At 51.2% G+C, this 10,207-nt stretch overlaps 1 protein-coding gene across 1 annotated transcript; it reads left to right on the plus strand.

Annotated features, from left to right (window-relative positions):
- The first annotated feature begins 322 nt into the window (after positions 1-322).
- Positions 323-8,844, plus strand: IGFBP3 (insulin like growth factor binding protein 3). The gene is made up of 5 exons (XM_081531077.1): positions 323-867; positions 3,850-4,076; positions 4,556-4,675; positions 5,726-5,862; positions 7,432-8,844. Exons 1-4 carry the CDS (start codon positions 459-461, stop codon positions 5,849-5,851), a joined length of 882 nt encoding a protein of 293 aa, XP_081387203.1. The 5' UTR covers positions 323-458; the 3' UTR covers positions 5,852-5,862; positions 7,432-8,844.
- The last annotated feature ends 1,363 nt before the right edge of the window (positions 8,845-10,207 follow it).

The following is a 10,207-nucleotide window of genomic DNA, read 5'->3' on the forward strand; positions in this document are numbered from 1 at the left end:
GGCCTGGAGCGCCGGAGACGCCAGGGTGGCCAGAGGCACCTGGGAGTGCAGACTGGTGGGGCTGCCAGGTTTCCGGGAATGGAAAGGTGGTGGTGGGGGGCTCCGGGCTTGCGGTAGCGAAACAGGTGCCTGCCGGGGCGGCCGCGGGCTATGCGCCTCCGCACTAGACCCTGCAACACAGGGCTACGCGCCGGTCGGAGGAGCCGGGTCTGCGCCGGCCCGCCCCCGCTCCCGCCCCCCTCCCCGCAGCCGGCGCGCCGTTCCGGGGCGTGTCCTCAGCCGCCTGGCTTCTATATAGCGGCCGGTGCGCCCCGGACCGCCCAGATGCGAGCGCGGCAGCTATTCTAAGCTGAGTGCCATCCCTTGCCAGCCCCGCTCCTACAGCCTCACTCAGCTCGCTGCCGCCCAGTCCCCGCGCCCCCCGGCCGGACGAGCATCCGGCCCCCGCAGCGGGCGCCATGCTGCGGGCACGCCCCGCGCTCTGGGCTGCGGCTCTGACCGCGCTGGCGTTGCTTCGCGGACCGCCGGCGGCACGAGCCGGGGCGGGCACGGTGGGCACGGGCCCGGTGGTGCGCTGCGAGCCGTGCGACGCGCGTGCCTTGGCCCAGTGCGCGCCGCCGCCCCCCTCGCCCCCGTGCGCCGAGCTGGTGCGCGAGCCCGGCTGCGGTTGCTGTCTCACGTGCGCGCTGCGCGAGGGTCAGCCTTGCGGCGTCTACACCGAGCGCTGTGGCTCCGGCCTCCGCTGCCAGCCGCCGCCCGGCGATCCGCGCCCGCTACAGGCGTTGTTGGACGGCCGCGGGCTCTGCGCCAACGCCAGCGCCGTCGGCCGCCTGCGCCCCTACCTGCTGCCCGCGCCGCCCGCGCCAGGTGAGCTACCCGCGCCAGATGCGCTGCCGAAGCGTACCCCTGGGCCAAGGTCAGAGGTGGTGCCCCTGTGGAGACTTCGTAGCTCTTCCCGCCCCAAGGGTTGTACGTGGGAAAACTGAAGCCTCACGACGCGAGGGCGCTCGCCCGAGGTACCCTCCCCGACCGGCCTTCTACTCTGTCCGTTCTTTGAGTTGCGCGTTCTTGTAAACTGTAAAGCTCTTTCGGCGAAAACGGATTATAGATTTCCTGGGGAGGGAGGGAGCAGATTTGGAGGTTAGCGGTCAATGGAGAGGTCCTGGACGGAGGAGATTCTCCGGCCATTCATGCGGGCGCCTCGCGGAAATGTGGGCGTGTCTGTGTGGCCCAATTCCGACTTGGGTTTCCCACGAACTAAGAACGAGCGTGTCCGCGCGGACGATTCTTGCGGACCTAGAGGCGCAGGGAACGGGACCGGGTGCATTTGGACCGGGAATGTGGGCAGGCACGTTGTAGGAAATGATACCTGGCTTTAAAAGTACTAAGATATGCACAGACCACAGTTTGCAAAGCAATGTCCTGTCCAGGGGTGTCCCAAAACCAGGGAGGTGGGAACCGGGTATGGGTATCTTCTGCAATCGGACAACCTGACGTTCAGGAAAACGTGACTCTGGAGGTGGCAGGTGTTCCTCTAACTTTGAAGCATGCTTAGCCAGCCTCAGTCCTGTGAGCGAAGAAGTTTCCACATCGTTGAAGGCTAGGAGAAAACGCCCCCACCTCCAACCTCCAGCTAGACAGAGCACAGTAGGCTAGCCAACCTCCCCCCTGCCCCGCCCCAAAATCCGTGGCTAGAAGGATGGAAGTCCCCTTCTAATTTCCCTCCGTGCAGGTTCCCTCTCCCAGGTGAGGCAATTTCCTTTCCAAGACTAGTGGCAAGGTAAAATTACAACTGCCTAAAACATATACTGGCTATAGTAGACTGTTAGAATACCTGGATGTGTTTGACTCTCAGGGCAGCTGGGTCATTTGCTGTGTGTGTACTTCACTGTTACTGTGCATTTTTGAATATTCAAAAAGTGATCTTGGAAGTTGTTACAGATATTATCATTTGGGGCCAGGCTTTAATAGGCATTATGATTACTGTCATAGGATCTCCATAGTATAGGTTGATGTCGTTTATTGTAAAATTACAAAATGATCTAAGGGACTTCTCAAATTCACTTGAAGGGGGAGAAGTAAATTTAAGTCACAGTCAAAAGTTTTAAGACAGCTGTGGTTTAAATGGAAGGGGTTTCTCTTTGTGCTTGTCAGCAGGCATTAGAAAGAAACCAAAAGAAATTACTCAAGAGTTCTTGAAAAAGAAATGCAAATATATTCATTTACATATTCCTAGCATCCCCTTTGGCCCAGTACTTCCCTGAAAAGAGAAAACTAAGATGAAAGGAAATTGAAACCAAATTAAAAACTTACTGTATCAGATCTGAGCTGGATGAATTTGTGCTTTCCCAGACACCAGACCCTTTGGAAACTTTGCCACTTCTCTTCAAGGAACCGTTTCTTTTCCTGGGTGAGGAAATCAAAACCCAGAGGGAATGGGACTTCTCCAAACACCCCGGTGAGCACACCTGTCCAAAGAGCCTCCTAAAGAGAGCAGGGTTTTTGCAACAGAGCAGAGTATCTTTCAACCCTACTCAACCCTCCAGAAGCATTCTCCAAGCTAGAGCGAGGCATTTGTTCCTCAGAGCCCGGAGCCAGAAGCCTTGGCAGGCTTCCAAAAGAGTGGGCAGGCTGCCATCTTGATGGGTGTGTTCTCAGGAGGGTAGAGAATAGGTCAGCTGCAGCAGTACGCTTGGCACCTCAGGTGTAGTAGACATGGCATCAGATAGTGAACTGAGCCCCACCTGGGAGGATGGCCTCAGGGTACTGCTTGTCAGAGTGAAGCCACCCTATGATATTTTCGTGGCTACATAGAACCAGGCAAAAGGAAGGGGCTCTCTACTGGCCCTTCTCCCTTAACATCCTAGGTTCATCCAGGAAAAGAAATGGGCAGACATCCTGGCTCCACATCAGCTGTACATTTAGTCAACGTCCTTGAAATTCCAGTGACATTGTGGACATTCCAATGTCCATAGCAAGAGTGTCTTCATTAGCTTGGTTACAGTCAGAGATCTGCAGAAAGTGGCTTCCTTTTCAGAGTGAAGCTGTTTGGCACAGAGGATTGTAAGCCTTGAGAGATGGAGATGTCCTTGTCCCTTCTGCTCCTGTGCAAAGGCAGTAGGAAGGACTCACCCAAGACAATACCCCGGGATGCACGGGGTCTGTGCATCTCTCCTGAGTGTTCCAGACCCTACCTGGACAGTGAGTGAGAGATGTGACAGTGAACACCATATAGAACACTACCAGGCAGGCCTCCTGAGTCCAGGTGCCTGAGGTAAAGCTGCTTTGCAGAGAATTCAGTTTCCCTATCTGAGCCCTTTACCTGGTAGCGCTTAGGACAGGCTGGAATCAGAATTCCTGGGGCTTGCTGACTCCCAGGTAATGCCATCACCCCAGTGCTTCTGATGCAGCAAGTCCAGGTAGGGCGAAGATATGCTTGTCCACAAGTCCCACACCCAGGAGGCCCGCTCTGGAGTAGCCCTACAGGATTTCTGAATGGGCCTCTGAGCCTTTACTGACTCAGGTCTGCCCCCTCCTGGTGGAGGGTGAGAGATACGGGAAAGCTGAGAGCATGAAAAGCGTTTTCTTCAGCTGCACCTACGTTGTAGAAGCACATCACGTTTAATTTTTAAAAGATGACTTCTTGAGGCCAAGGGAGTACCATTCACCACTAGTATTATGGAATACTAGTATTATGGAATACTTTACTGCGGTGTTTTTCTAAACTTATTTGGAATTGTTGAATCATATTTCCGTATGGATCAGACTTGATCAAAATGGTAAGATTTTGAAAAGACGGTCGTTAAATATCAATGACCGTCAAGTCTGTACCTCCTTGTGTTCTTCAAGGAAATGACAGTGAGTCGGAAGAAGACCACAACATGGGGAGCACGGAGAACCAGGCTCTCCCCAGCACACACCGGGTGCCTGACTCCAAATTCCACCCCGTCCACACCAAGATGGATGTCATCAAGAAAGGTCATGCCAAGGACAGCCAGCGCTACAAGGTTGACTACGAGTCTCAGAGCACAGACACCCAGAACTTCTCCTCCGAGTCCAAGCGTGAGACAGAATATGTGAGAGCTTTTCCTCTTGCTGATGGGGTGGGTGGGGCCGCCTGGCCTGGGTATCCAGAGATCACAGGGTCACCATTGACTCAAGAGCCCAGCAGTTACTCCGGTGGTCCTGCTGATGCACCGAGCAGCTGTGAGCCCCTCCTTACAGAAGGGATAGCGACCCTCCCCTGTGGCAGAGAACCCATGAGCATCAGTGTACTGCTCTCCAAGCCTCTGCTGGACAGAGCAGTGTTCTCACAAAGCTGGCCTCTTTTTGTTCACTTGGCCTCTGAGTGTCCTGGCCTGTGTGTCCCTGTCCCAGTCCTGTAACTTGTCCTGGGGAATCACGAGAGAGACAAGGGGCTGTGGTTGGCATCTGCATGGGAACGGTGACAACTAAATCTGACAAAAGATGCTCAAGGAGCACGTGGTCGGTTTCCTGAGTGTTACGGGGTTTTATCAGACACAGAGTTCCCAGGTAACCCGTGCTTCCTCCCCAGGGGCCCTGCCGCCGGGAAATGGAGGACACGCTGAACCACCTCAAGTTCCTGAACATGCTCAGCCCCAGGGGCATCCACATCCCCAACTGCGACAAGAAGGGCTTCTACAAGAAAAAGCAGGTGAGCACCATCCAAGCAACTCGGTCCTCTCCCTCCTCCACTGATGCAGACGAGGGAACAGGCTTCCACCCGAGTCCTCTGGCTGCAGCCCCTGCTCCCGCCCCCATCCCCCCCACCACACCCAAGACCTCTGAGGGGCTTCACATGAATTCTAAACTCTGGTGTCTTTTCACCGTCTGCATCTCCTTCCCAACCTGCAGAGCACTGTAAGGCCTTCCAGGACCCCTTTACTAGCCATGGAGGGACCAGGACATGTTATCATTGCACCATGGAGGGACATTTTTTATCAGCAATTGTTGCGAATTCCCAACAAGCCTGATGTGATGTCCTATGGCAGGAAGCTTCTTCTGAGGTCCCATGTTGGACCCTTGTATGCCCATGCCTTCCTGGTGGTGCCCAGCTGTACAGGATCAGACACGTGAGAGATGTGTTCATTTGAAGGCATACGGAGTACACCTGTGTAGATTTCAGATCATGTTCTAACAGCATCTCAACTGACTTTTTAGTGGGACAACTCCTACCACAGTATCTACAGAATTAATCACAGAACAGCAAGACCATGTTCAAAGTGTTGGTAGTAGTAGTCTCGATCAGAGGGCCCCGTCCTGTTCAGTGATCACTGAACAGGTATCTTTGGCCTTTTTGTATATTTCTATTAATCACTTACTCAGCAGACTTACCCTGAGAAGGTACCACGTACACAGCTCGGGGTGTACTCTGAAAGACCCAGATGTGACAAGCACAGGGCAGATAGGGCATTGTCATGCCTCCCCCATTCAGCAGATAGACTTTGCAGGGCCAACAGGGTCTAGTGTCCACCCCTGTGAGACCCTGAGGGACACAAAACCTCCAGGCCCCCTCATTTTGGGGGCCATTCACACCCACCCATCACGCCCCCAGACACATGCTGTGCATACAAGGCCTTGATCAGTTGTGCTTTCTGAGGGTAGCAGAGACCGCACTGGGAAACCATCCTGGGTGCTGACCACCTGCCCTGACCGCCAAGGCGGGGCCTCCTCAGGGCTCACTTAATCTGTGCTCTGCCCACAGTGCCGCCCTTCCAAGGGCAGGAAGCGGGGTTTCTGCTGGTGTGTGGATAAGTACGGGCAGCCCCTCCCGGGCTTCGACGTGAAGGGGAAAGGGGACGTGCACTGCTACAGCATGGAGAGCAAGTAGACTGTGGCCACGTAAGTCCTGGGGACTGGCAGGGATCCACAGGGGCACGGGACCTGGCCCTGGTGGGAGGGGACACCTGTAGACCCCAGGGGCTGGTGACCCAGAAGCTGCACTGGCCGGGAGGACAGTCCCACACACGAGACAGAGCCCTCAATCTGCCCAGACAAGAGCAGGAAAGAGGGTCCATGGCCAGGCTGTCTGAGAGACACCTCACATGCATGCTCCCACCAGGCTTTTCTGTCCTTGGAATTTTCCAGGCAAGAATACTGGAATGGGTTGCCATTTCCTTCTCCAGGGAATCTTCCTAACCCAGGGATTGAACCCACATCTCTTGCATTTCCTGCATTGCAGATGGATTCTTTACCACTGCCCCACCTGGGAAGAGACACTTTGCTTCGTTTTAAAGAACTTACAACACTTAAATATTCTTACACATGCAGTGTAAGATTTCCAAAGTTAAGCTTTTCCCCCATGAGCCTCATGGTTCATTTAATTTCACATGTAAACTGTTTTCATCCAAAAGAACTTGTTGAAAGAATGAGTTTCTAAAAGATGGTAGCATTTTTTTTTCTGGTAAAATACATTACAGCTATCCTGAGTCAATAACTAGTATCATTTTAATATAAAGTTTACTTAAATCTAATATGAATGGAAAAGGGAATGGCAACCCACTCCAGTATTCTTGCCTGAGAAATCCCGTGGACGGAAGAGCCTGGAGGGCTATACTCCCTGAGGTCGCAAGAGTTGGACATGACTTAGTGACCAAACCACCAGCACCACCAAACATAAAATTGACCTTGTCCTAATTATATTTTGTTTGGTGACACTCTTAAGAGCCACAGAAAAATCAGATCAATAAGATGAAAGTGTATCTGATTGCAGTATAAAGTACTGCTTTTAATGAGAGATCATATCAAAGATTAGTTAGTATCACTTAAAGCCCATGAGTCATACTTAACACTGCACTATCAGAGAACAAAACTCCTCAAGCAACAGGTATCAGCCCCAGGTTTTAGCAAGGATGGGAACAATGAACATGTTTTGGTTTAACTTTTTGTTGAACTTTTGTTTTCAGGCTTTATGAAAGGTATTTCCTTTGCAAACTAGTGACTGGTTTTGACTTGTGATTTCCTTGATTTTTGAGCAAGCTCATTAATAAATGAATCATTTTCTAAAAAAAAAAAAATCTAATGTGAAAATGAAATTTCAAACCATCGTGTGAAAGAATGAAATCATACTTCATTTTGTTTTCTTTTCATAACTGAGAGCTATTGGGAGAAAAAAGATAAATATATTTCATGGTCTCAAGACAAATTTAAGTAAACAGAAGAAAATGTCATTTCTAGTGATCAGTTCTTGTGTCCTTCCAAGTTAAAAAAAAAAATTGTAATTTTAGGGCGACTATGTTAGTGGACACCGTGGGCATCTCATGGAGTTCTCTGCTTCATTAAAAAGTGCAGGGTGAGCCCCTACCCTGCCAAATGTGTGGGTGTCATGCCTGATTATCCCAGGGTGGGCGTTGAGCCCTTTTGATTTTGGGGAGATTTATTTCAACACATTCCTTTTTCTTTCTGTTTTAGTTAATGTGGAGCTCAAATATGCCTTATTTTGCACAAAAGACTGCCAAGGACATGATCAGCAGCTGGCTACAGCCTCGACTTCTATTTCTTTTTGTGGTGAATTGATTTTTTTTTTTAAACCAAAGTTTAGAAAGAGATGTTTGAAATGCCTAGTTTTCTTCCACATGGTGAACCTGGCATCTTTCCACTTTCCAGTAGTCAGTGAAACGCAGTTTGATTTTTCTCGTTGCTTCTTATAAAAATACTTGTAAGCTCAAGCACGGTGCAGCCGTAGCTCACACTGCCCTGGGACCCTCCCCACCTGTTCACCACAGCCGACCCTCCCCTTCATGCCTTAGCAGCGGGTGTTGCTCATATAGACTCGCTTCGTCTCCACTTGTAAGAGGAGACAAGGCCTCATCAAGAAGAGGAACGCCCTGTCCTTTAATGCCTGCACATCCCGACACACCCACCTGGGGCTACTGGGGCCAGGGTCCCTGGACCAAGAAGATGTTTTGTATCTTCAAGGGACCTTCACTGCTTGGAAACAAGTGGAGAGAATCAAGTGGAATCTTGTTTGAAAAAAAAAAAAAATGACCAAGAATGTTCTAGGGAACTCTGGAAACCGACAAAGGCGGGGATTTCTGACCCTTCTTTGTCAGGCAGCTTCCTGAAGACATGGGCTTTGCTGAGGCCCCGTGGGGCAAGGGGACAGGGCGACAGCCAGAGGCATCACAAGTAATAGCCTGGCTCTCCAGATGACTACGGAAAACAGTGTTTTCCCACTCAGCCATTCAAGAGCAAGTTTATTCTTGAGGATAAGCTCCTTGAAGGCAAAAAAGGTTTCTTTTCATCTCTCCCCTTTTGTCTTCCTTGGCACAGTATAAAAAATAATCATCCTATATAACCTGGAAGACGAGTGGCTTGTTGAGGAGCCGGTCAGGGACACTGGGAGCACAGAGAATCGCCCTTGCTTGGTGCACTTGGACTTCCTCCTTTTCTTTCTAAGTCACAAGTACATGCAGAGTACCCTCTTCCTGACTGTTCACAGTGTATACGTCATCGTCCAAATATGATAGCACCTATACTAGATAATCCTAGATGAGTTGTAAGCGTTGCTAGAGAATATAAACACAGCCACGACTGAGAGAGGGGGCTCGTGCACGGGGGGCTCGGCCACTCTCCCAGGGGGCGCCCTCCCAAGTCTGCAGGAGAGCAGGGAGGGGTCCCCGGCCACCCCCCTGCAGCCTCTGGTTGGATCCACGCTGCACACAGCCCTCCTGGAGAACACAAAGGGATCTCAAAGATGTTCCGCCTACCTATTAGCTTTCCTTTATTTTTTTAATTAAGTTTTTGAGAAAAAAAAAGTATTTTTGAAAAGTTTGTCTTGCAATGTATTTATAAATAGTAAATAAAATTTTTACCATAAAGAAATCCCCCTTCCTCCAGTTTTTGTGTTACTAACAAACCAGAGGGCAGTGGTGTTCTGGCTGTAGTTGGAACTTGCCAACTTTCCCTGCTTGCGTCTCTGGCAGGAGAACCCAAGGAGCCACCCCAGGGCTTTGCTGGTACCCATGAGGGTGCTGGGTCATGTCTGCAGTGAGCCTCCAGTTCTAAGAGGCCAGATTGTTGACCCAAATGACAACCTGACCCTCGTTGCCTTTAGATTGTATCCCCTGTTGTCCTGTCTGTCACCACTCCAGGCAGCCTTCATGGCTGAGCAGGAGAAGGCATGGAACACCCTGGAGGATTCAGCTGCACATCCTTTCCTGTGATCCGGTCAGCCAACCCCTCTGCGGTCTGGAGAAGGGAGTGGATGAGGGCAGAAAGGGATAGAAACCCCAGGAGACACTGGGCAGGGTCCCAGGGTCTCCGTCCCCTCTCCGCAGCCTTGGAACAGTTGCCCCTTGTCACAGAGCCACTTCAGGCAAAGTTCTGAGCCTGTGACTTCTGGGCATTGAAGGATGAAATGCGCATCAAGCAATCTCCTGTTTAGAACTGTAACTGACCTGTTAGGAGAACATCTAAGGTGGGCCCTTTATCACAGAGCTGTGTGTGCTGAGCAGAGAGCTCTGTAGATGCTCTGGGGACCGGGGGTGTGGGAGGTGGTCCTGGGGACCTGGGCAGGAACCTGGCAGGCCCTTTGGAGCCACTATGAGCTGTGAACTGCCCAGGATGCTGACTCTATAAGCCCTCTGGGCTTGTCTTCCTGGAAGGCCCCAAATTGTGTGCCCTTTCTTATCCTCACTCTCCACCTCCTTCCACACCTGTGGTCACCTTTTCTTCCAAATGCTCTCCTGCCACGTCCAGTAAGCAGGTGAATTGCACCCACCTGATTCTGCCCCATACCTCCCCTCCCTCGGACACCTAGGTAGACCCTCCATCCTCAGGTTTCAGCTTTCATCAGCCCTAAGTACAGCTCCCCAGCCACCACCCCCAAGGGGACAAGGAAATGAGTGATGGGGCTCTCCACTCACCAAGATCAAGCAGTTGCTATGACAACCCCTTACCAGGATTCAATTGGAAATCAACACACTAGGAAAATCTCAATCACTGATGCTGACGTGGGTGTCATGAAACAGGGCTTCTCTGATGAGGCAACCTGTCCAGAGTCATTTTCTCATGTGGTCCAAAATTGAACCAACCATACTTGTACAGAAACTTAGCAGAAAGGCCTAATTGGAATGTGCCCAGAGACCACTAGGACATTTTAAACTGAAATAACCTCTGTAGAAAGGAATATTATGCCACTACTAACATGTTTTTTGATGTTAACAAGACAGAAAAATGCTCATGA

This window comes from Giraffa tippelskirchi, chromosome 10, assembly GCF_054371585.1.
Source record: "Giraffa tippelskirchi isolate mGirTip1 chromosome 10, T2T-mGirTip1v1.2.pri, whole genome shotgun sequence".
Taxonomy (NCBI): Eukaryota; Metazoa; Chordata; class Mammalia; order Artiodactyla; family Giraffidae; genus Giraffa; species Giraffa tippelskirchi.

What these genes read in the sequence shown, in the direction of transcription:
- IGFBP3 (XM_081531077.1), top strand. Translation starts at nt 459, where the DNA reads ATGCTGCGGGCACGCCCCGCGCTCTGGGCTGCGGCTCTGACCGCGCTG. An exon ending in GCCCGCGCCGCCCGCGCCAG is followed by an intron (nt 868 to 3,849) that starts GTGAGCTACCCG and finishes GTGTTCTTCAAG; the next exon opens with GAAATGACAGTGAGTCGGAA. An exon ending in CCAAGCGTGAGACAGAATAT is followed by an intron (nt 4,077 to 4,555) that starts GTGAGAGCTTTT and finishes CTTCCTCCCCAG; the next exon opens with GGGCCCTGCCGCCGGGAAAT.